Source organism: Squalius cephalus, assembly GCF_949319135.1.
Source record: "Squalius cephalus genome assembly, chromosome: 18".
Lineage (NCBI taxonomy): Eukaryota > Metazoa > Chordata > Actinopteri > Cypriniformes > Leuciscidae > Squalius > Squalius cephalus.
Genome location: NC_137139.1, coordinates 24,415,258 through 24,441,076, shown reverse-complemented (window position 1 = coordinate 24,441,076; position 25,819 = coordinate 24,415,258). Strand labels below are relative to the sequence as shown.

The following is a 25,819-nucleotide window of genomic DNA, read 5'->3' as shown; positions in this document are numbered from 1 at the left end:
AAGTTTGTCCGCGCTGGGTTCCCATCCCTGTGGAAGCTTCTTGCCATTGTCTCGTTGTCAAAAACAGTCTGTCTGGTCGGAAACTTTGAGGCTGGGTAATTATAGTTCAGGCTTATTTCAGACACTGCTAAATCTAGTATGAGCTTTTGAGAAATGAAACTTTTTCGAGTAGCCCTAATATGCAACAAGTAGTTGAACATAAAAAAGAGCGTTTGTAGAGAAGTGAAGATCTCGCGCAGAGCAGGTAACGTTAAGAGACTGTGTTTGGTGTCTGTTGTGAATCATGTTTTCGGTGTTTGTGTGATGAATCATTGAGATGAAAAATGTGAGGAATGTGAAGTTCGGTCTTCCCCACTCTGTCCTCATTCATTTCACTTCAGCCGGTTTGTTGTCTTTTTCTCTCTCTATTTTTAGTTTCGCTTTGTTTTGTTTCAGGGCGCTTTAACATTAGCACTGCTGTCGCGTGCTGCTTTGTCATATATTTTGTCTTTCATTCCTATTTTATGTTTTCTGTCAATGTGTAGCAAAACACAGTCGATAATCTTATCTTTTGGCCCTAAATTTGAACCTTTTGAGCTTTTGTTTTTTGAGCTTTTAATCAGTCATCGTGTTTTAGACTATCTTAAACGATTTACATGTATCAGGTCATTTCTTAAGAAAATATATTTTATATTATTTTACAGGTGATTTAATGGAATGGCTTATTTAACTTTCATTCTTATTTTATTTTATCGATGATTTCTTAAGGCAATAAATGTATTATTTAAAAAATAAATCACAAATATTTTTCTTAAGGCAACTACATATTCTGGTTATTTATAGGCCTACATGTTTTTTCTTAAGAGAAAGTCTTGTTTTAAATAATTCCTATTATAAATAATAATACTTAACTTGTTCTGTAACATGTGAATATTTTATCAGCTTTTTTCAAAAGCTCTTGCCAAAGCTCAGTCTTTGCAGTGAATTATGACTCTAGATGCATGTCTCATAAGTAATAGTATATAATGAGCCAGTGGTGACCTGTCAATCTGTTTGGACGCTCACAGTGACCAAATAAACTAGTTTGGCCCCGTCAGTTGAGCACTAACCAAAGTCTGTCTTTCATGAGAATAGGTGTTGCTGAATGGCATGAGTTGTTGAGCAGTGCCAGCAGTCATGGCCGAGCTGGAGGTGGATCAGTCCAACCTGCCCAGAATCCAGGAGGGTAAGACCTGCCTGACATGCACGTGTTGCTTGTGGTTATGACTCTGTGTGTGCGCATTGCAGACCGTTTCATTTAGGAAGAGTTGTGCACATTGCTGTATGATACACATAATGCGTATGCATGATGTGTGCGTCACATCATTCTGTGGTCTAGATTGTTGATTCCCTCTCTGATTTTCAGATGTCTCATTCTGCTGTCAAATTCAAAGTACTGCATGCTCTATACTGATAAGTCTGAGATCTGATTAACATTCCAGACATCTGCTGTATATCTCGGAAGCAAAAAAAAGCTGGTGAAAGAACGTTTCCACATGGCCCTGTTTGCTCAAGTATTATCTCTTAGGTAAAAATCATGCATTTTGAGATCGACCCACTGCCTCTTTTGAAGGGGGAAATGTTTATGATTTTCCTTTCCGTTCCCGTTCTGTACACAATGCTTTTATTGTTTTGCTTTGTGTTTTTACGCTTAAACAAGCACTGGCTGTTGAACAAAGACCCTATTAGACCACCATACCGCCTGTATCACCCAATTAACTAATGTCTAGGCTTTTGTAGATGTGTACAGTACTTTGCCATGTTTCTTTCCCATTGGGTTTATAATATCCTTTTTTACATGGCCTGTGAGCAACTGTGTTTTCATTTCCTCAGTTTGTTCCCCAACACATTGTGTAATCCATATATCGTAGTGAGTTCTCTTTGTCTTCACTCTTCTGTTATCAGTTCCTGTGGATGTGTTTTTGCTCTGGTTGTTCTCTTGACCTAGTCTTGGGAATGCTGTCTCTATACCCCAGTTCCCTTGAGAAAAAGCAGCCTCTTTCCTCTCTGCACTTTAACCCCTTTGCATCCCTCACTCCCTGCTTTCAGTGACCCTTTTCCTATTTCTGCTGTGAAACCTCTGCCCAAACCACTTTATACTACCGTTCAAATGTTTGGGGTCAGTAAGAATTTCTTTTCTGAAATAAATGTATACTTTTATTTAGCAAGGAAATAGCTTTGCCGTCACAGGAACCAATTACATTATATTTTGACACAGTTTTTGATCAAATAAACACAGCCTTGGTGAGATGGACTGATCCATCTCAGACTTCCTGTCTCGGCTCACTAGCCTGTCAAGCTCTTTTTTGTTTTGTCTCGTCCCAGTGTTAGTCTGTCTGTGACTGATGACGGCTCTATTTTATCTTTTAAGTTGGTGTAGGAATTTCCACACGTCAAAAATCTTGTTTTTAAAGTATTCATATATGCTTTCAAACATGCATTTGTCTTTGTAATATGAGCATGTGATTTTTGGCTCTGCTTCTGCAAAACTAGTTAGACAACTTTATATCCACACCCTCTTGCCTGCCAATCCACCCAACGCCCCAATCTGACACCTGAACGCTGAGGCCAGAACCGGGCCTGCAGGCTCCGATCCCTCCTCCTGAAACGAGAGGAGTGTGTGGAGAGCAGGTTAGCAGGTGCTTAAGCTGTCGAGAAGAAGACTTTCTAAGTGAGGTTTAACGCAGGTGTACAGCTTCTCCTTCCTCTACTGGATAAAAATGGATGATCATTTCAGCGTGTGAATCTGTAAGTGTTTTTATTTTGTTGACTACATGTTCAGAGACACGAACCTAAGAACTCTTGCTGTTGTTACTGTTAGTGGGCCTGTAGATGAAGACGAGTAGAAATTCTTTGGCAAACATTGCCTAATCTGTAGCTTGATGACAGTCTTATCAGTTTAGGTGTAGTTTGAAGGACAGATCAGTGTTTAGAGAGTAGACCAATACGTTTTCCTGACCAAACCTTATCAACGTACTAAATCCTACTGTCAGTAGTTCATTCTGTTGTTCTTGTGTTATCAGGATTGTTTTGACTGAAGGAATCAGACAAGATGTTTTTAATGATTGGCTGTAGGCGTATGTACTTGGCTAGCATGCTAGCATAAGCTTCACATATCTTATGCTTCCTGAGAACAGTAGCTATGATTACATGCAGCCTAATCATTTAATATTCTGTAGTATATTTAATATTCTAGACTAATAGCCCAATCATTTCCCAATATATTTCATGTAAACACCTCAGTCTGAAAACTAGATGGAGATTGATCCAAATGGAATCGACTGACGTAGGATCTTACATAATTTGTGAAACGTGAGAATAATTACTGTATACACTACCGTTCAAAAGTTTGGGTAACATTTTTTTTTACTGTTTTTGAATTTAATTCAGCCTTGGTGATGATTTTCAATATTGGTGATGATTCACAGTAATTCCTTGGTGATGATTCACAGTAATGATTTTCAGCATCATTACTGCGGTCTTCAGTGTCACATGATCCTTCAGAAATCATTCTAATATGCTGATCAACATCAGTGTTGAAAACTATTGTTCTGCTTGATAGATTTGTGGAAATTGTGGTACATTTTGTTCAGGACTATTTGTTGAATAGGAATCTTTTTTCTGACATGTGAAAAGTAGTGTACAGCTTAAAATATAGTTATCATCAAATATAATAAATATGCTTGCTTTTCATTGCATCATTCAATGCATGCTTTCACTTTTTTGCATCATTTTATATATATTAGAAAGAAAAAAAACTCCAGTTATGTACTTGGGGGTCGTGCTAATATCTAGGTCTATGTGTTTTGACTGCTTGCTTTTAAGCTTCTCACTGTAACACTGACATAAATGCCATATCATGCATTTTGTTCTCAATAAATGAAATGTAGATGTAAATGTTTTCATTGGATTTCAGTGAATTCAAAATCTGCAATCAGATTGAAAGGATTCAGATGCAGACATCGATTCAGATTCTGATGCCTTATCCTTTACACAAACACATACAGTATATATATATATATGGATCCACAAATATTTTTGCAGTGTAATTCTCTTGATGTTAGAGTTCTATTCATGCCCTGTTCCCAGGCTGAGAGTATTTTGGCTGCTGGACAAAACAAACCAGCTACTGAGTCTACAGAGCCACTGGATGTCTCAAAATAGGGACAACGAAACTGACCACCAACACGGTTCTTGTTCTTGTCCTTATCTGTACACCTTCTTTCTGCTGCCTCTCCAACATTAACGCCACCAATCTCACTATCCTTCTGCTCAGCTTAATGTCTTTTTTCTGCTGCTGGCACATCTGGAAACCATTCCTTCTGTGTGCAGGCGTGTATGTGTGTGTGCGCTCTGGGTGGATGGATGTGTGAGGGCATTGTTGGGATGTGCTTGTGTGACCTGATATGGGTTATCGCAATATGCAGCAGGTGGGCTCAAGCAGGAAAGACATTTGTCTTTTTGGATACCCAAACAGTTGCATTTAAACTTAGAAGACCCCACAGTAGGATTATTTTTCTCTGCTCACATTTTTAGGCGGTCGGTAGTTTCGGTAGGTTTCACCCCACCAGACAGGATGGCTGGGCCTCTCAGCTATACATAGATTTCCACCAGCTGCTCAGGTCAGAGGTTGTGCTGAAGTCAGGATGTCTCCATTAGGATATTATGTTCATGATACTCTAATTCAGCATAATTGCTTAAGATACACTGAAGAAAAATCAGATGTAGTGTCATTTATGTGTTTCAGGTTTTTGAGTGTTAATCCAGCAGTTGTGCTGATTTTGTAAAACGCTCTTCTTGTTTTTTCTTTCTTTTTACTGCTCTCAGGGTCTGTAATGTTCTCCGCTCTGACCGCAGGTCCAGCACTAGCGCTGTAGCCTCAGACTCCAGCTGTTGTGTCAATTACAGACTGTATGTTCCCCTCAGAAACTCTCTGCGGCTCTGCCGCCTTGTATATCCCTGAATTTGAGGTTGCTTTTGACTAAATTTGTATTTTGCTTACATGGTTTGTGGATAACCTGAGGGGCGGCACACACAGCGGGTTTGTTGAAGTTTTGTTGCGCATTTATGAGAGCCATAGATGTACGTCTTGGCACTGTTAATCTACACTACTCAACATTCACCACAACATGTAGCACAAGCTATGTAGAATTTTCTCCTTGAGGGATTCTGCAGTGTCATGTCAGTAAATGCAGAACACTGTAGTGAGCATTTTTAGTTTCACTGTATAGAGTGGGTTTCCCAAGGGATAAGAAAATGGTAATGCACAAAATAAATCAATGTTATTAATCAAGCAAATTATTAAAAAATTAAAGGGATTTGAGGAGTTAAAGTAGTGTTTATTTAACTTTTTCCAAAAGATCTCTTATGCTCAGCTTTCACATATATAGATTTTATGTAATTTGTAGATTCTATGTTGTATATCAGCTTGAAAGACACTTAAGAGCTGTACTTTTCAGTTCACATGAACATTTGTTAAATTTAGAGTTTAGTGGCTGGCACTCAATGCTTTTGCTTCTTGTGTTTTTTAAAGGAATGTTCCAGGTTCTATCGACAGCATCAAAACCCTGCTGATTACCACAGAAAATAATGCATGACCAGATCTTCATCACCTAGAACAGTAGTCCTACCACTAAAAGAGCTATTCAGACAATTTAGAAAATAATAATAAATAAAAAAACTGAGCTCAATCTTCATATTTCTGGTTTTAAACCCTCTGAAATGTTTTGCCCCATAGAAATTACTTTGGTTTTACAAACTGAGAGAAATTATTTTCAACACAGATTCTTTTAAGTTTTTTTCCTAAAGCAGCGAGAGCCTTCCTGTGATGTCAGTTATTTTAACACAGGGTTTAAAATGAAATGTGACACTTACGGGACCAAAACCACAAGTGTAATTTTGTTTTTAACTTTCCAGGGTCCGTTTTTTTCATGGAGACTGTTATTATGGTTTTATGAAATATGAGTGTCTCATTTTTAAACTTGGTGTATAAAGAATTTAAGACTTTTTTTTTTTAAAGGGATACAATATTTTTTTATTTGTTTTGAAATATGAGGCTTCACAAAAATAGTGCTTTGAATTAGTTTACCAAAAGTGAGCACTAAAGACATGAAATAACACTACATAGGCCTAGTCTTTGAACACATTTCCAAGTCTGTCACATTTTCTTTGACAAAGTCTCCAGTTACAGCCTTGAATGTTCATAATTTGTGGATAAAATGCAAAAGATACTGTACTTTTAAAATCTAAGAAATACAGTTCAGCACTCAGCATCATTCATGTTTGTGCAGTTGTATTGAGTGTTGTTTCTCGTCTGCAGTGTGCCAGTGTTTTGCTGTACTGGAGGATGGAGCTCTAGCTCATAACCTGCAGGAACAGGAAAGTAAGACCCATTCTCTTATTTCATCTGCCACACCTAAAGGATTTTAAAGCAAGCTTATTTTCTCAGTCTTCACATTCATCCATCTTTTGTAAACTTCTAAAGAGGGCTGGTATTCACACACCCCGAAATGCAAGGGCGTAGCCGTATATAAGATCTCTCACGTGAGTCAATCTACCTGTTTAATTAAAATATCCTGCTTGGTCAGACAAGACAGAGTTTAGTTTTAGATTGTTCTCCATACAGCCGTTTACAGAGATTGCACTAATATTTGAGTTAATATTTTAGTCTATTACCCATCACTAAATGGCATGTAAAAACAAAACAATCTGCTATTGGTTGCTTTACATGTAAATCGGAAAGTCTCTCTCTGTGCATATTTATTGAAACACTCGCATATGTCAGATGTTTAGAAATCAATCAAAGTTTAAATATCCTGATATACAATACTGTTCAAAAGTTTGGGTCGGTAAGATTATTAAAAGTCTAATAGTCACCAAGGATGCATTTATTTGATCAAAAATGCAGGAAAAATCATTATTAAAAGCATCATTACTGCAGTCTTCAGTGTCACTTGATCCTTCAGAAATCATTTTAAATATGCTGATTTGGTGCTCAAGAAAATGTTTCTTATTGTTATCAATTTTGAAAACAGTTCTGCTTAAAGGTGCATTAAGCAACTTTTCATGTTAAAAATACCCGTTTTTCTAACCCATACATGCTTAAACAATTGCCTGATGGGCTGAATGAGCCCTTCTATGATCTCTGCGATTGCCTCTATAATCCTGTACAGTAAAATAAATAAGAGGGATTCGGGATGGAATCGACTAGGCGTGACGTCATGCGCGTTCACACTCACCTGGCTATGTCTGGTAGGTTTGTGTATTCGCCGCCATTATCCGCATCAGCGAAGACAACTCAAGCGACTTTTGCAAAAGTAGAAGATGGATTCAAAGAGACCGGCTTCTAGTTCATCCCAAAACCCAACGCAAACTCCACGTAACCGCGTGCACAACTCTGGTTGCAGTTTCGCGTGTCGCCAGAAGGGGGCATAGTTCTGCAAAAACTCAGAGACTTGCGCAATGCACCTTTAATATTTTTGTGGAAACTAAAAGAACAGCAATTATTTGAAATATAAATGTTTTGTAACATAAATGTCTTTACTGTCACTTTTGATTAATGTAATGCATCCTTGCTATATAAAAGAAATAAAAAGTACTTTTGAACTGCAGTGTACCTTCCACATGCTTTTCTGTAACCTTATTTGCATGCTGTCTCCAACAGTTGAGCAGTATTACAACTCAAATGTGCAGAGGAGTCAGCTGGTGCAGAGGGACATCAGAGTAGCCAAGAGACTCCAGGATGAGGAGGAGCGGACAGCTCAGATGCTTCAGCAACAGGCCACTCGCCAGCTGTAAGATCACACACACACACACGCACACTGTCAGAGACCACTATCAGATAGGACACTGTGTTTATTCAAAGTTATGTACTGTATATGAGCAGTTCAGTAGCTGATAGCATGTCCAAAGTCCACCACTGTCCCATAGTGTGACAATCTCTGTGCTTCCTTCTTACATTAAGGAAACAGACATGTTTTTTCACACATGTTGTTTATTGTCATTATTTTTTCTATTAGGGAGGAACGGGACTCAGAATACGCACAAATGATTCAGGAGGAGATCCAGCGGCGTGCGGAGGAGGCTCTGAGAAGGGAGATGGAGGACGAGGTGTGTAACACACTTCAGGCTCAGTGAACTTCACTCCTTCTGTTTTTCATTTATACCTCTGAACTGCTTTGTCTGAGGCATCAAATGGATCAATAGTTAATGAGTCACTGTGGGACGCCAGTAAGCTGATTTATTCAGCTAGTCTCATGTGGAGTGTAAGTGCTGGCAAAGACCACACAGGAATGAGCATCAAGCTGCTATAAAGCAAAAGTCACACTCAAAACTGTGCATTAATCAAATCCAGATGCATTGAACTTCAGCCCACCTTAAATACCCCCCCCAGGGACACAAAAAGAGACAGAGGTCTTCTCGTTCAGTGAGTCGTGGGCAAAAAAGCTGAGTGTGGAAATGTTCTCCAGAAATAAAAGCAAACCTCGATGGATTTGCAGCTTTCTTGATGAGGTTCCATAAATGTTGTAGCAGTTTTTTGTGTTGGAGGTGGTGTGGCATAGTGGTTAAAAACAGACCCTGCAGGTGTCCTTGTAATATTGTATTAATAGTTGTTTACCATCAGCAAAATCTAAAAACTCAAAGTTAATAGAAATATTAAATCTAAGTTCTCTCACAAAATGTTTATCTGATTTGCAGTAAGGAACTTAAAATAGAATTGGGGCAGCAGATTGCACAGTTTGTAGCTAAAAGACTGAAACGGAGTATGTTAAAATGAGACGAGTGTGAAAAATTCTTAAGTCATATCTAATATTTCACCTCCTGTATTGAGCATGTACAACTAAACCATTGGTACTCAACCAGGGGTGACTTAAAAATATTTAAATGAATAATTTTCATTTTATTATTAATATATTCAAACTCTAAATTAAAATGCTAAAAAAAAAAAAAATCATGTAAACTATAGCCATATAATAACGTTTGTTCATTTTGAAAAACAGTTCTTGAAATTTCTGGAATCACAAAATGAGTCATGGGTAATAAATGTATTATACTGTATCCATACTCCCAGTTTCTGTAAATATATAGTCTGAAAACAAGCAGCTTTGTCATAATTACAGCAGAAATATCAGGCATAGTGTAGCCTATAAAGGAAGAGTCAAAAAGGTTGAGAACCATGGCAATAAAAATATAAAATGTCTGTCATTCACCTTGAACTGTAATTGTGTTTATATTAAGGATGGTTTTCACCTTTTCAATTCAATTAATTAAATAAAATGCACTGTGTATTTAAACAAAAATATGAAATGCACATTTAAACCCTCCTAAATCCATTTCTCTCTAGACCTCCAGCATAAATGCATTACTACTTTTTGTTTTGCATTCATAGATGAGAGTAATTATTGTCATGATTTAAACTAGAACAGAGTTAAATGTCTGTGAGAAATTTAAACATGTAGCAACAATGCCTCTGAATCTGCCTGGAAAAAAATTATTAGCTTGTTCAGCTTTTATTTTTTTCTCTCGAACTATGGTGCAGTGAACCTTGATTAAGGAGTCTTTTGTTCAGAGTTGTTTGAAGACAGACAGCTTGTGGGGGGTTACTGTGGAAATCAAAGCATAAGTGTTTTGGGGAGTATCTTGGGAGTTGGAGAGTCCCGTCACGTGTGATTCAGGTGGCAAAGCTGTAAAAAATGTTGGCTCAGCAGTTAGAAAAATTGAGTCAGAGAACACTGGCATATCAAGCAATTTGATCCTGACCACCTTCTATCATTTACAGGTGATCTCAGAGATGTGGATTCCAGATAAATCTGAGTCAGTGTGCCTGTGAGGCCTTTTAAAAAACAGTCCAATCATTTTAGTTATTCTGAACAAGTAATTGCGGACATTTAGGATATTTTCTGACTAGTGAACATGATCTCTGTTCCTGTGGGTATTTTCTGACTCATGAATCATGTCTTGGCCTGCCAGCTGCACATTTTAGTCTTGTTTTGCAGTAAATATATCTAAAAATCCTTAATACTTTTCAACTTGAATTCAATTTAAAGTTTACCCCATTTGTATTGTTAGTATATTTTTTTTAGGATAAACCGTAAATGTGTATATATTATATTATCTGAAAATACATTACACAGTTTTGCTTCTATATATATATATATATATATATATATATATATATATATATATATATATATATATATATATATATATATATATATATATATATATATATATATATATAAATTTATATATAAATTTATATATATATATATATATATATATATATATATATATATATATATATATATATATATATATATATATATATATTTATATATATATATATATATATATATATGTTACTGGAAAGCAACAAATGTACTGTGTAAATGTGACTTTGCAGTGTTAATTAAAAGTTAAGATAAAACAGACATGATAAAATATCATTTAATTAATACTTGCTAGTAACTTTGAGTGTGTTTTCACACCTGAGTCGCATCTTTGGCGCTGATAGGCCTGCCATATTGCAGTAAATGTCATTCCGCTGCATTAATTACTAATATTTACACCCCTGCAGCCCTGTGTTAATTAAAGCCTGTGAGGCACCAGGTCACATCTTAACATCATCTCCACACGCTGCTGTGGACCCTGCTGTCCTATCAGGCTCATACAGGAGCACGGAAGAGTAATGTTGAACATAATTCTCACCCAGCCATTCTAATTGTTGTGTGCACAAACAAACCACATCTGTTGGGATGATTTCTTAAGAGTCCAGGTGCCAGATGAGCTCTGAGTCAGACCCCTAGAGACAGGAGCTGGTCCCTGTGTGGGGCACAATCTCTCAGCCCAGGACAGTGGAGTTAATTCGGTTAGTGCTGTGAAGTAAGAAAGGTCAGCCTTAAAGGTTAAGGACATCAGGACCTGATGACAACAGACATAGAGAGACTCTGCTAAGGAGGTTAGCAAAGACCCCCTGGAGATTTGCTTGTAAGGACTCCTTACTAAAATGATTAAAGGCAGATTTTTATTTTCATGTATACAGTCCCATTTATGATGTGTGTGGAATAAACATGGTATTATACAGACAGCATGTTGTTTCCAAAAATTAGATGACTGGCAATTTGTCATTGTCCAAAGGCAAAGCGCTTTAAAATATTTTCTTGATAATATTTAATTTGAAGTTAATAGCCAAATTGACCTAATTTCTTTCTTTTTCTTCATTATATTAGTTTTTAGTTCTTCCTATTAGAAAATTCGAGAAACATTAAAATCTCACAATTAATATCATCAATCCAAAGCTTATTAAAACACATTGTAAAATCTGCTTTATTTTCTCTCAATTTTTTCCACAGGCGCCTTAGCACACCCTTGTGGTCCGAGAACTTTGTTATAAATAATCAGTCTAGCTCCTGAAGTCTTGCATTTTTTTCATTCATGTTTATGTGTGTAAACAGCATTTGAATCCAAGTACAGATTTTTAGCTCAGTGTAAATGATATGATTGTAGAAATGAACCTGTAGTTTTGTCAATGAGGCAGAACTCTGCCATCTTCTGGTCAAGTCCTGTAAATCTCTGTCACAGACAGTGTATTGTCACATTTATAGCTGTTTTTGCAAGACTTTATAGGACATGCATTTTATAGCACAGTTAGAGTATTTCAGGTAAATGTTTCAAAAAGTAACCAAGTGAGGCGCTAGTAGTGACTTTGCTAATTTCTTACAAGCATACAAAAATGTTGGAGTTAAAGTAATGCTTTTGTAGAAATCATAGTTTGTAACTTTATTATAAAATGTGTATTAATTTGGTCTTTATTTACATGATGATAGTCATGTGAGAAGATTAAAGATAAGATCAGTGCGGTAATCGTACTGTAACTGGTTTAATTTAGATCATTTTCGATGGTACATTGTCAGTGGAAACTTCTGAGTCATTGTGGTCAGTGGTGAGATACATTGTGGCCTCTGTTTGCCAGTTTTGTTGCAAGCTGAGCATGTGGCTGTTTGAATATTCTGCATGGTGGGCTTTTAGCTATAAGAACTGACAGGTCTTTAGGCCTTTTATACGTAAGCATGGAAATTCCCCTCTGTTGACGTACACCGTCTTCACTTGTGTCTATGCTGAATACGTGGGTGGATATATTTTTGTCAGAAAAACCCACGCTTTGGGTTTCACCTCAATGTGTCATCACCGAGCGTTTTGACGTGCCAGTACAGCAGGGCTGTGCATTCACTTTTTTTTGCACATAGCACTGGTGCTACAGACGTTGACATTTTTGTAGCACTGGCCACACAATTGTAGCACAAGAATAAAACGGCTGTTACCTTATTTGAAAACTACCACAAGTAGTGCAGTTAATCACAGACATGTGACTGATAAAGGACATGAATGTTCCATACAGGGCACACAAAATACTAACCTTAACCAGAAATGTTTTCAGATAAACGTTTTATTTGCCTAAAATGGCAGACTGCAGGAACATAACACCTCTTGCTTAACATCAAGTTAATTTTGTTTGAACCACAATCCAAACAACATCCATCCATTTTGGTTGAGCACTTGAAAATGCATCTAAATTTTCCAATAAATCTTTAGAAAGGTCTAAAGTTTTATTATAAAATTGTAAATTATTATAATAAAACTATGTGACGTAATTTCTTAATTTTTGTCAGGAAATCTTATGCATCCAACTGAGAGAGAAAACTTCTCTACACTGGAGAAAAACTATTCTCATATGATACAGATTGAGACGTTTTGACTGATAAATATATATTGTTGCAATCGTATGTTTAATGTCATGTTTTATCAGTGTTCCTCTAGAAATCTTGGGTATTTTCATAAGAATGAAGTATATTTATAGGCTATTGCAAAGCGAGATGTTCATTGTAAGGACATTTCTTTTGAAATCCAAATAACATTGATAACAAGACTGTCTTAATGTCTTGTCACAGTCACTGTTTAGAATATTATAAAATAATATAATTTCTGCCTCATTCTATGATATGAAGCCTCGTCAGATCTCATAATAAAGTTATTTCAAACACTCGATTGGCGTTATGAAGTTTGGAGTAAAAACTTGTCATTAAGTTCTCTTCTGTTGGACAACTGGTTTGTAAACGCTTCTCATTACAGAAAGATGTTTGGCGCTTGTTGCTTTTTCAAATGCATGTTAACAGAAGAGATGGAGCAGCATTTACTGCAAACCGATCCAATCTCAGTGCTGCGCATATAGGCCTACTAAATCAAAACGTTGAGTTTTAAAAAAAATAATCGTAGTAAGCCAAATCGCGATTCGGATTAATTTCGATTAATCGTGCAGCCTTAGATTAACCTCAGATAGCGGCTCTTTCTCACACACATGCAAAACTATCGCACGCGTGCTACTGTGGTAAATTTATTCATCACACAGACCAGTATTTTTTTTCCCCAACTATAATCTGCAGCCATACTTTACATGATTTTCTGTATTTATTAAAAATTTGTAAACCCCAACAGTTCCACTGAACGTTATTATCTGTAATAATTCATTTAGGTTTTCTTTTTTTTCTTTTTTAGGAAATTGCAAAAAGGATACAGGAAGAGGAAGAGCTTTGTGAGAGACACAGGAGCAGTTACCAAAATAAAGATGGTAAAGGTAAAATAACTAAATTCATGGTGTTATTGGAGTGTTTTTATGAAATAGGTTTGTTAGGTATACTTGAGCCGATTCTGTGTTCACAGTCACACTTAGTGTTTCTGTTGTGCAATAGCGCTGCGCTCTTGTATAGAATTAGAAAATGAAGTGAATCATGCTTTTTATTGATTATCAGAAGTGTGAAATCTGGTTTACATGACGAGGGGGTCACATTTACATTGACACTAAACTTGAACCCTATACAGCTATAAACTCTTTAAATCATCTGGATTGAGCCCTTCATCCAGTGAACTGGATGAAGATACACAATGTATGAAACAGACCTTACGGAGATTTACTAAAGTTCTTTTGTCTGTAGCACGATATTTCTGTTTATCTCCCTCTTACTCTGAAAACAGTTGCTTTCCTGTAAAGTAGTAAATATGTCCATAGGAAATTTCTTTTGAAATCCCAAAAACATTGTGACTATGTCTTAATGTCTTGTCACATGCATTTTCATTTTTTAGTCAAATGGTTGTTTCCCATATAAGCATTTGATTTGCAGTAATGTGACACGGGTGATGTTGACATCTTAGCAGCTTGCAATTTCATCCCCAAAGAGTAGTCCATCATCTTTGTGCAAATTTGGAATACTAAATCTACTAAAATAACACACAAATAAACTTTGTTTCAACATGCAGTGTATTGTTAATGTATCCATCATACTGTATGACGCATATAGCTAGCCAGCTGCTTTGTCTGCTTTTTATACCCCACAAGACATGACCTCATACGGGATGATGACTATCCCTAGTGTAATGTCCTATTCACTCATGTTTGTTTCCTGTTTGAAAGGTTCTATGGTTACTCCATAACCTTTATGACTTGCAATAAAATGAATGATGGCAGAATATTATCTTGAATAATTTCTTGAATCCAACTATTCCATTGAACTTTTATTAGCATACTAACAACACCCTGAATCATCCTTAATTTCATTTTCACGTCATGTTTATGTTTGACATGTAATGCATGTTTTAATGGTTCATTTGTCCTTTTAACTTCTAAACAGAGCTTCATGAGTTAATTGTTTTATTCTGCATCCACCCAATTTCTAACAATTTCCCAAATCCCCTGCTTTGTGTTTGCATGGTTGGTTTCACTAAAGCATCCAAAAGCATTCCTGCTCGTCCATACTCACCCCAGCATGTTCACGCTCCTCACAACCGGTCTCCAACTAGAAGATGGCAGCTCTCCTCCTCGCCCACCTTCTCAGACTCTGAGGAGGACCTGATTGAGCACAGTAGGCCTACAGTCACACGGCAGGACAGCAAACCCACTGTAGGGCAGAGGAAGTTGGTCGGCAGACCTTCCAGAACACATTTAGAGCAGGACGACAGGAGCTTGACCAGCCAGAGCAGCAGCAGCAGATCTTCACACCTGTCGGGTGGATGGGGTGATGTCATCAAGCTCATAAAGAACGATATGAGCGAGCAAGGCTACCTCAGCCACAGCTCTGAGGATGAGCTCTTTGAACCCGTCTATAAACTTGAGAGAATATTGCAACAGAAGCAGCAGGTCTCTGGAACGAGGCTGAGTCGCCAAAGCAGTGTGAGGGAGGATCATAGCAGAACATGGCAGGGAGATGGTTGCGGACGTAGGGAGAGTTTTAGGGAAAGACATGTTCATTTCCCGGATGAACGGAGGAGCAAAAGTGGTTATAGTGACACTAGGGAAAGAGTTCCATGTTCTACAGGAATATTAAGGGATGATCACACACACCTCAGAGAAACTCAAGGTCTCCAGACTCAAGCTCAGGGGTTTCAACGGAACATTTCAATGAGACGTAGCTACCATGGTAATGTCAGGCGGACATCGGTGCGTGAGGGTAGCAGAACATACAGCGTAGATGATTCTAACTTGGCTAGAGCAAGACTCTCAAATAACGCCCCCTCACAGCAGACTAGAGCACCACAGTTGATGGAGGTGGAAGTGGAGGATCGTTTGAGGGAGATGGTGAGAGTCAGAAACACACGGCAGAGAGCTCGATCATTAGCCGAGGATGAGAGGATAGACGGGGACCACAGGCATGGACAGCGTAGAGTGAGGCGAAGTCAAAGCGAGCGCTGGCAGACCTTTGAGGAAGAAAGATCGAGCACAGAGGAGGAGATGGAGAGGGAGAGACGGATGCAGAGACTCCAGTCTTCCGGAGCAGGTAACCTCTCTCTGAGCTCTGCAGTGCGGCTGAGCCTGTCCCTACATCTGCTCATTGCTTTCCAATCATCTCCAATCAGTAAACAAGAACTCCTGTGCATCCCTGCGTCCTTCTGGTGTACACTTTAGAAGTGGAGACTTTTTTTTGGTGTGATCTGCTTTTTCTCAAGCTTGACCCCTCCTCCAGATCTCATCCTCGTTACTCAAAAACCTCAAAATTCTTCTATCTCTCCTACAGCAGCATCAGTTGTTTTCTCTTTTTTAGTACCTCACCGTTACATATGCTTGGATTTTCTTGCATTTCTTTTTGATTTGGCTCTTACTTTGTCTCCTTTGAGGTATGTTTCCAGGGGATATAATCTACTCAGTAAGATTCCTACTGTTTAATAATAGGAAATCTACCTACTTTTAAAGTTCGATGGCCTCGGCCAATCCTGTTTCAGGAGGGCCACCTTCCAGCAGAGTTTAGCTCCAGCCCTAATCAAACACACCTGTGGCTGCGTCTGAAAACAAACAAAAAATGCTGCATTCCAAGGTAAGGCATCAAGGCACGTCCGAATCCAATTTAGCTTCACTTCCTGTCTCCTGAGATGCCTCCATCAGAACGCTAATTTATTTTTTTTATTTTTTTATGTGCAAACACTGCCTGCAAAGTCATTGCCATAAGGCAGCTAAGCAACAAGTCAGCTGCCTAAGTTTTTGGACTCCGCCACGGTCTTCAGGATTACCAGAAACTTCCAAATGTAGGTTTGTTGGAGCTAAACTCTGTAGGACAGTGGCCCTCCAGGAGCAGGAATAGACACCAGCTTTGGTTGAAGGCCCAACTGGTTGAAGGTGATGGTGGTCTGAAAACCCGGTGTCTTGTCTCAACATTACCTGGTTTTGATTCTAACCTCTTTCCCTAACAGGATCTGCTTTTAGGAGTGGAATGGCTGCTCTTGACTTGGGAGAGCTGGAGCAAGTGCTGGAGGATGAGGAGCTGGCCCGCAGGCTTCAGGAAGAGGAGGAGAGATTGGTCGAAGAGGTGAACTCAACTAAAAGTGCAAATATACAGTACAGCACAGTACAGTAGTGGCCAAAAGTGATGTCCGGAGGGGATATTTGGTTTTAATGACTGTACAAGTTTGATTAAACCATCAAAATATGAGGAAAATATTTTCGATTTTTTTTTTTAAATATATTTTAAATAGGAGGGAAGAACAGAACACTTAACTTGGCTTAGGTATTTGTCTTTCAAAATTAAACTACAGCTACATGTTTTATTCTATTAAAATCTCAGGAAAACGCATACATTGACTACAACATAATCAGTTTGTCAATAATCAACATAATCATTAATATTTTGTTTGTTCTCTCTTGTTTTTGCATGTTTCGTTCCATCATCACAATTAAAACAATTGCCTTCAAGCACAACTACATAATATGCTTACAGCATTGTTAATAATATTTGAATAAAGGCGTCAATTTTCCTAAGCCGGACACCACTTTTGTCCACTCTTGTATACACTAGTCAATCCTGCTCCTGGATCGACTTTTTCCTGCCAATTTTAGCTCCAACACACATGCCTTTTAAGGTTTTTTGTTTAATTAGGGCTGTAGCTAAACTCTGCTGGAAGGAGGCCCTCCAGGAGCAAGATTGGACACCCCTGGTATATACCAACGTACCCCTATTAGTCCTCAGAAATGAAGTCTTGTAATCCCATCATTGACAGTAGCAAAATTACTAAAATAAAACAATGTAAGCTGAAGTTGTTTTTTCTCTTCTCTCATAGATTCAGCCAGGTTCCTCTCCTCTTAGAAGGGACTGTCCTGTTGGAGACTTCAGAGCGGCACAGGTTGCTCAAGATGAGGTGCGAAGAGGTTGAATGAAAGGGCTGCTTTCCCAACGCATGAAAAGTGGGTAATTAATTTCTCGTTTTGTGATAGGAAATTGCACGTTTCATGCAGAAACAGGAGATAAAGGCTAAACGGAGATCTCGTGAGCTGGAACCTGTTGGACCTGGGCGGGAATACAGGGAGAATGACAGGAGAACAGCATGTGACAGACAGGTAGCCACACTTTTAGAGTTTGTCTTTTGTTATTGCTTTACCATTTACTCTTTACTAACTAAAAAAGAATTTAAATTATTTGCTGAGTGTATAAAATGACTCCTCTGTGGAATTGCTTTGGTCATGCATGTCTTTGAAATTGGTGCTGTTAAACTAGTTAAACATGCCTTTTGACTTGCTCACATGAATTCATCATGTGATTCATCAGCATATTGTTCCTTTAAGGGTGATTCACACTAACACTAAAATCCAGAACCGTTTTGTGTTTGTTGGGGCAAAGTGAATCCGCCTTTATTAGACCTGTTTTTACAAAAGAATTCTGAATGTGAATTTTGCTGTTGAACATACAGAGGCGGAGACTGGATTCCGAAGGTCTTCAATCCCCAGTTGACGACCTCATCCCTAGTCACAATTCCATGACAATGTAAGTCACTATTTTCTCGATAAATTACAGCTTATATGGTCATTCAAGAAATATCCCTTAACATTCTCTGGTGTCGCTACAGGCAAGCGCAAGCCATCAGGAATATTGCAGAAGAGCTGGACCCCACCTTTCAAAGAAAGGATGCAGCTGAAGCAGGACAAATTAATGGTGCTTTCATTCATTCAAATAACAAATGGTTTCTGCCCTAATTATAAATTGTAACAAAACAATAATTATAAATGGTTTAATTTACAGGTCCCTGTCTAAATCAAACTTCACAATCACAAGTAGGCTTGTACAATCCCTTGGAAGAACCTACTTTTGTGCCACCCACAAAACGACAGGGTGACAAACCGGGACGAGCAAAGCCCAAGGAGAAAAAGGAAAATTCGAAACAGAAAGACAACTGCAAGCAGCAGTGATGCTAGACAAATGAACTGCAATAATGAATTCATAACCATAAAAGATTAAAGATATGCATCCATGTACTGACAGGTTCGGGCTTTCCAGTCTTCTGCTTTCTCCAAGACTTGTTGAATACTTTTGTAACCAACAAATCGACTTGAACTTGCAAAACAGGGACACTCCATCAAGATAGTGCTGCCATTACTAGTGAACATCTGTCTAGGTCATGTCATGCATTTTTGGTTTATCGGTTTCATTTTTGTTTAGCTGCTGGTAATGTCTGCAGGCTGGCATGTTACCACAGTGGGAAACCTCCCTCTAATAGAACCTGGCGTTAGACATGACTTCTGGGAAAACCAGAATGCTTTGATAAAGGATGTTGGCTCATGGTTGAGTTAACCTCTGGAGTTTTTCTGCATTAATGTTAATCTGTGAAGATATCTAAGTGGGGAGTCTTTTAGAATTGCTTGTACCTTTTTTTTTTTTTCTTTGTTCCAGGAACTACACCAGTCTAAATTTGCCCGAAGTGTTATTTTCATTTTCATTTGTCTCCCATGTATGAATGTCTCTTATAGTAAGAAGTTACAATTTGCAAAAACAAATCATGCATTCAGATTGTAAAAATGAAATGTTTACTATTCTTAATATTATTACTAATAATATTCAGTGGTTTACATGACTTTTCCGGCTTGAGTTATATTCCCTCTTTGTACTGTACATCAGCATATTCTATATATGCATAGTTTTACAAGACTGGAGGAAATGTAACACACATTTTTTGTATTGTATTTTTGTACTGATGCTGAGTGTCACTATTATATGTTTCCAGTATATTCAGTACTGTTATGACAGCAATGTTAAATTTGTTATGAATCTGTATGCCTTCTTCAATGACTATATGTTTAAAAAATGCTTTGTACAGAAGACAGATACAATTATAATATCAATATCTTTCTGGATGTCAGAAAGATATCAATAAACACTTTTTACACTTACTGCAGAAATTGTGTGGATTTAAATTTGGACTATAGATAGAGAGGTTAAGACTTTCCCTATTTACTAACAAATTCATGCAAATCTCTGTGGGAAGCACCTCAAACATCAAGTTTCAGCGAGACAGTCTCTTCCTACAAAGCGAAACTTGTGCTGGGATTTTTTATTTTTGGTTGGTCTTTTATAAACATGATTAGTCTATACAGGGCTTTACATAGTAAAACCATTGTGACGCATAATAGGGTGACCTTTTTGACCGTTGAAGACTAAGATCATCGCATCACTCGCCCACCAGCTTTTCCATTCCCTCCTCACTGCTGTTATGATTATAATGCCCTGTATATAAATACAATTCATCTCCCTGGAGCCAAGAAAAAAAAAAGTCAGCTTTTTTTGTGAATGCAGTGATTTAAATCGAACATGTCAGCACATGTTAGTGTTTGCCTGAGATGTGAGATGAAAATGAAACCAGAATACAAAATGATTCATCGTAATTCCAAGGTTAACTCTATGCTGATCATATTACAGGTACAGTATGGTTTTGTTCAAAGCTGGTCATCAGGGAACTCCCGCTGAGTCACCCAACAACTTAAGAATATACAGTTCATTGAACAATCTTTTTTTTTTAGATTAGATTAGGTTGACCAATATATGCCCCATGAACTAAAACTACTTACTGGAAATTTCCCAACACATGGATTATATGGCCACTGGGGCAACCTGGGACTTTTGTTTTACAGCACACACACTATAATGCATTTTTACTTCCCATTTACTTCTATAGGGCTTTTCATACTGACCTTAACACCAAGCTATTGTCTTTTGTGTGATTTTACACGCAAGACGTGTTTCTGGAACAACATTCCTGTTTGAAAATTTAGTCCTAACCATATCCCTACCCCTACCCATGACTTATCAGAGGGAAATGATACATGTAGGTGAATAATACCGACGTAGAAGTACTTAACCCTAGTCGTAAGCCTACTTGACATAAAACTGTCCCCCAAATCTGATTGGTTGCGTGGAATTTTGTTGGCGAAATCACATTCACCCCACGACATTGTTGTGCCAAATGTATACAGTGTGAAACTATGCAATGTTAGAATGTGAAGGCCAACCTAAGCTGTGTAGCTATAGCAACCTAGACGTGCTCTATTTTGTTTCAGTGTATAAAAGGGTCATTGTCAAACAGTGACGGAAACACACCCACTAGAGCGGAGATATTTTTTATTCTTACAGTTGAAAGTCTGAAAAGTCTAACCAAAAGGAATCAATAAGCCCAACTAATGTGTAAGAGCGAGACAAGCCTTTATTTAAACAAGTTGCGTGTTTGTCAAGTAAATTATACTGACAATGCAAATATGCAAATAAGAACTTTAACCCGGGATTTACAAACGTAGCGTGTGAAACTTCAAAACCTAATCACCCAGAATTAATTCCTAACCCAGGGTAAAGAACGAACTGTGAATTAATGGAAAACGATAACTCATGGTTCTGTTAACTCTGGTTTAGATTGGCCCAGGCTTGACAATTTTATTTATTTACTTTTAAATCCTACTATGTACAAAACAGTAAAATGCACTACTATCTTGATGAGGTCAAAAGTTCAGTTTCAGAAGGATAGTCAACACTGCTATTTCTTGAGTCCACTTCCAACATGACTCGGTCAACCACATTTACCATACACTGCCCATAAACTGGGCAAAAAATGCTATTATTAAATAAAAACACTAAGTGTAAAGTGCAAACATACAGTGTAAAACAGTGTAAAACATACAGTGCATCTCAATGTTCTTGGTCCAGCTTTTTTTTTTTTAAGAAAAAAGGTGCTGTTTTCAACAGAAAAGTGGGGAAGCCCACCAGGGTATTTCAAGAGGGCTTTGACCTGAAAATGTGATGCAAGCACCAGTAGATGACGCCTACTCTCATAAAAGTGTTGACATACTGTCTGCTACTGCACACCTACGATGAAAACCCTTTCATCTTGTGTTATCAAGAGCAACTTGCTCTATACTTTAGCATTTCAAAAAATGTCAACATCAAAATGCCCATTTCGTTCCCATTAATCACAGATACACCAGCTGGAATGGCTGACAGACACCCAGTCAAGAATGTATTTCACAGTTGTTAGTGGATGTTATCCTCTTGCTGTTATAGCAATACTACAGTAAGATAAGAAAGCTGTCCAGTGAACTCACACTATGAGTTTAGAATCTGAGTCTTGTGTACTGATGGACTCTGAGCTGCCACCCTTTTCCTGCTCAGGATGACGGAAACTACAGTCTTCCTGCTCCACTACCATAATCCTGGACTCAACTGAGTGGTCTAAAAGAAGGAAATAACAAAACTGTAAATACAGACATTATGACCATGTAGGAAAGGAAAAAATGAACACAGGTTTAAATGGTACCTTGGTCAGCGGTATCAGCTTTTGGCTTCTTCTCTGTTTTGTTTTTCCCCTTTACATATGCAACCACTAATGCTATGATACCAAGGGCAGCCAACCCTGCCATCCCTCCAGCAATGAAAACTGGAAGCCATTTTGTCTGTTCTGGAGGTCATAGAAATATATTCTTGAGGTTAGAGAAGATAAAGATACGCAGTCCAATTAAATTGATAATGTACGCTGATCACAGATATGCAACGAGATATTCTAGACATTCTCATTTACCTTTGGTTTTGCTCACAACATGTAAGGTTGTTTGTATTGCTTCTGTAACAGACACAAAAACATTACATTATGTGGCAGCATGTTACTTGACATCAAAGTTATATTGTCCTTCTGTATTCCTAGTTACCTTCGTTTGAATATTTGCAAGTACAGTCACTGGTAGCATTTCCCTTGCGCAACACCTGTCCATCGGGACAACTAGAGAATGAATGAGTTTGAATGAGTTTCATGGCAAATGCAGATCTAATTTCAGATCAATTATATATTTGTTTTAAAAACAGACAAACTGTAATTGTACGCTACCTTTTTTTCCATTCTCTGCAGTAACTGTGGATTTTGTCATTGAATTTTCCTTTTGGACATTTTCTGCACAATCCTGCAAGCATTGAATGAAAGAATTTATATGAAAATAATATAGCAAAACAGCAAGCAATTTCCTATTGAACAGCTTCAGAACTTGTGAATCTGAATGTACGTTTACACAACAGCTTTGCAGTTTTTGCAAAACGCTGTATTATGCTAGCCTGGTAATACCAAACTCTGCTACTTCGCTTTGCTTCGTAGACAGAGTCTGGAAGGGCATAATTCAGAAGGGACAACTCGCTTGTCTGAAGTTTAAAATCATTGGTTACCCGTAAGCCAATCACATATTGTTTGGTTATGACGTGTGTTATGCGCATGCTCAGCCGCATCTAACTTCCACTGTAAACACATGTATGATGCGAAAACAAAACCATCGAGCGAAATACCAGAGTGAACATGGCTGTGAACGACTTTTGCAGATTATGTGAAGTAAATCTACGCAAGTACGCATCCACCACGGTACAATCAGCGTCTACGTCACGGCTCTCAGCCCGCCCTCTGTTCGTTGATTGGCCGGCTGTTTTGAGGCCGGCGGAAAACGGGAAGATAGGTCGCTATCTCAGACTGAGTACAGAAGCGAACTGAAATTGAGCGGAAGTACGAAGTCTGACGTAGTCAGGCTAGTATTATGCTGTCAGGCCAGTAGTTGGCAATGTCACTTTGTAAAGAAACACAACATGCCTGTATAGACTGAACATTTAGGCCTAATACGCAAGCACATGACTTCACAAATTCGCGTTTTTGCAGTTTATTTGGTGACGATAACCGTATCGTTTTCAAAAACGTGCATTTTCAGGCCCCCATTGTCATCTAAATGAATGGCCATACGATTTTATTTGAAAATGGTGTTGTGTAAACGGCCCCTGGAAGGGTCCGGAATTCTTACGGTTTTCGGTGGGCTCCTCCCCCTCCTTGCATTCAGTAACACAGAATGAACATTTGTCGTTTCCGCACCGATATCCAGTCTTGCATCCACATACGGTATCGCTGCTGATAGTGCAAGGTCTAACTGTAATCTGTTTACCTACAGACATGAAACAGAAAGATTAATGCTTACAGAGTATGATTATGATTTTAAAGCTTATGATGAAGCAAATAAAACAAAATCATTTGTTCTATCAAACTGCAAACTATTCGCTTAACAAAAATTGCAGAGAGGATGTAAAACAGAATCATACCTATGCACTCGGTACATCTCAAACAGGAGGGGTTCAAACTGGTTGTGTACGTGTCAGGTTTACAGGGGGTACAGAGCTTTTCTGGGTGTGTTCCACATTTTTCCACCAAGCGGTTTCCTGTAACCACAAGCAACTATTTACAGTATGGCACTTAGGCTATTGACGCATGACTTCTGCACTCTTATAACAATATAGCGGTCCAAAAGCCTGAGGGAGATTTTTTTCATCTCATTAAAACCCAGCATTTAAATAAGTTTTAGTATTTTGATGAACATAAAACAAACAAAAGTTATGACATTTACTAAAATAAGCCAAAAGTGGTGACATGGCAATCATAAAACAACATAACATTGGCTTATCTGGAAAGACATCTCCAAAAAAGAAGGACAATTACTGCTAATAGAGACTGAGATCCTCAGAGAATCTCATTCATCTTATGAATAGAAGGTTTGATAGTTTACATTTCAAGCAAGCAAGGAAGCTTTACAGAGTTCCTCATTCACAGCAATATTTCTGGCACTGGTATTGTGCAATGTGTTGGGACAACCCTTGGTTTGATTTTTAGGCAATGACAAAACATTTCATGGATTTCCCTTTAAAGTGCTAAACCACATTCTTTTCATGTGGTACTTTCAAAATCATCTGAAACTTCCTTCACTTGGTCACCAATGAATAATTTCAAGGATAAACTGTAATCTGCTTTTTTTGCATCATCAATATTCCAATAAGTCATTGAAAAAAGGGAAATTATGAAATTGTAAACTTCCTAAAATTAAGATCAAGTTTTTACAAGAATATGTCAGTATTACAGATATCATATTATGTTACATAACACATCACATTGCAGTCAGTTATTGTCTATTACCTGGCTTGCATCTATTGCAGCAGACATCGGATCCAGACATTGTCCAATCACCACAGCCAGAATCAGAACCCATAGTGTAGTTCAGCACTAGACTGAATATCAGAAAGACATACAGTCCTCGGAAAGCAGTCAGCATTTCTTCCTACACAAAAAAAGAAAACAAATTACCAACTAAAGGACATCATTAAGTAATTATTGTTTATTAGTTAATTATTATTAATTAACTGCATATACGGAAAAATATAAGCATTAGCTTTTTGATATAATATTATTATTAATGATTAAATGATTAAAACACTCAATGAACATCTAAAATCCACAAATGCTTAAATATTTTTTAAATGTAGCCTACACGTTAATATGTTAACGTAATACATTACAATTATTAATATATTTCTTATTAATGAATTAGTCATGAATAAATATTTTCTCTTACTGTTTTAGTGTAGTGGTCCTGACTCAAAGAAAACACGAACTAAGATGAGAATCTTCACTCCGCTCATGATTTAAAAACACGCACACAAAACAGCTGACAAAGTAGGTGTGGCTTGTTGTGAGCAAAATGGCACGTTCTCTTTTCTTTCTCTCTGTTCTATCTTTACTTCGTCTTTGTCCTCAGTTGCCGAGTGTTTTCTCCTCACACATTTTAATATCGAGCTTGGAGTGTTACCGCGAAACATAATTAAATACAGGAAGAAGCGAAGATTTGATAGAAAGATCGATCGATCGACGTTATTGACTTGGTATTTTGCCTGCCTGGCTACAACTTCTGCCTAATGACGCATCATGACTCAGTGTTGTACAAAAGGTCTCATGAGCATCACTTAGTGCCATGTCACTCACATTTAGAAACTCTGCAGAATAGTATTTCGACTTCCCCAATATTTAAATAATTTTCCTCTTTCTCCTGGCTTTGGGACGGATCTTGAAAGAGGTCTGAAATACAGTGGCAGTAACCTCAGGCTATTCTTAAGAATCGGGTGATTAGGCTACCGAGTCATTGTCCCGAGTAGGCTATGTGACTTTATTA

General features: G+C 37.8%; 2 protein-coding genes across 14 annotated transcripts; one reads left to right on the top strand and one right to left on the bottom strand.

Moving 5' to 3' along the window:
- Positions 1-6: 6 nt before the first annotated feature.
- ccdc187 (coiled-coil domain containing 187) lies at positions 7-19,717 on the top strand. 11 transcript variants are annotated; one of them, XM_079849902.1, is made up of 13 exons: positions 26-244; positions 1,114-1,204; positions 6,338-6,400; positions 7,682-7,811; positions 8,037-8,127; positions 13,570-13,642; positions 14,796-15,842; positions 16,750-16,865; positions 17,614-17,691; positions 17,768-17,890; positions 18,241-18,314; positions 18,397-18,482; positions 18,570-19,712. In XM_079849902.1, exons 2-13 carry the CDS (start codon positions 1,156-1,158, stop codon positions 18,734-18,736), a joined length of 2,097 nt encoding a protein of 698 aa, XP_079706028.1. In that variant the 5' UTR covers positions 26-244; positions 1,114-1,155; the 3' UTR covers positions 18,737-19,712. The 11 variants fall into 11 exon arrangements, 10 of the variants coding, with proteins under 10 accessions (XP_079706034.1, XP_079706027.1, XP_079706028.1 ...); XM_079849899.1 differs by having other exon boundaries at positions 13,570-13,648; XM_079849908.1 differs by lacking the exon at positions 14,796-15,842 and having other exon boundaries at positions 7-95; positions 13,570-13,648; positions 18,570-19,713.
- Positions 19,709-25,567, bottom strand: tnfrsf9a (tumor necrosis factor receptor superfamily, member 9a). Of its 3 annotated transcripts, none has more exons than XM_079849915.1 (9): positions 25,226-25,567; positions 24,790-24,931; positions 23,925-24,041; positions 23,633-23,770; positions 22,687-22,759; positions 22,511-22,581; positions 22,384-22,425; positions 22,123-22,263; positions 19,709-22,037 (listed from the first exon to the last, which is right to left on the bottom strand). In XM_079849915.1, exons 2-9 carry the CDS (start codon positions 24,923-24,925, stop codon positions 21,907-21,909), a joined length of 849 nt encoding a protein of 282 aa, XP_079706041.1. In that variant the 5' UTR covers positions 24,926-24,931; positions 25,226-25,567; the 3' UTR covers positions 19,709-21,906. The 3 variants fall into 3 exon arrangements, with proteins under 3 accessions (XP_079706041.1, XP_079706039.1, XP_079706040.1); XM_079849913.1 differs by having other exon boundaries at positions 19,804-22,037; positions 22,384-22,422; positions 25,226-25,292; XM_079849914.1 differs by having other exon boundaries at positions 20,930-22,028; positions 25,226-25,292.
- Positions 25,568-25,819: the final 252 nt, after the last annotated feature.

What these genes read in the sequence shown, in the direction of transcription:
- tnfrsf9a (XM_079849915.1), bottom strand. Translation starts at nt 24,925, where the DNA reads ATGCTGACTGCTTTCCGAGGACTGTATGTCTTTCTGATATTCAGTCTA. An exon ending in GGAGGAGCCCACCGAAAACC is followed by an intron (nt 22,760 to 23,632) that starts GTAAGAATTCCG and finishes CAATGCTTGCAG; the next exon opens with GATTGTGCAGAAAATGTCCA. An exon ending in TGCAGAGAATGGAAAAAAAG is followed by an intron (nt 22,582 to 22,686) that starts GTAGCGTACAAT and finishes TTCATTCTCTAG; the next exon opens with TTGTCCCGATGGACAGGTGT.
- ccdc187 (XM_079849899.1), top strand. Translation starts at nt 1,156, where the DNA reads ATGGCCGAGCTGGAGGTGGATCAGTCCAACCTGCCCAGAATCCAGGAG. An exon ending in TAACCTGCAGGAACAGGAAA is followed by an intron (nt 6,401 to 7,681) that starts GTAAGACCCATT and finishes TGTCTCCAACAG; the next exon opens with TTGAGCAGTATTACAACTCA. An exon ending in AGTCACAATTCCATGACAAT is followed by an intron (nt 18,315 to 18,396) that starts GTAAGTCACTAT and finishes GTGTCGCTACAG; the next exon opens with GCAAGCGCAAGCCATCAGGA.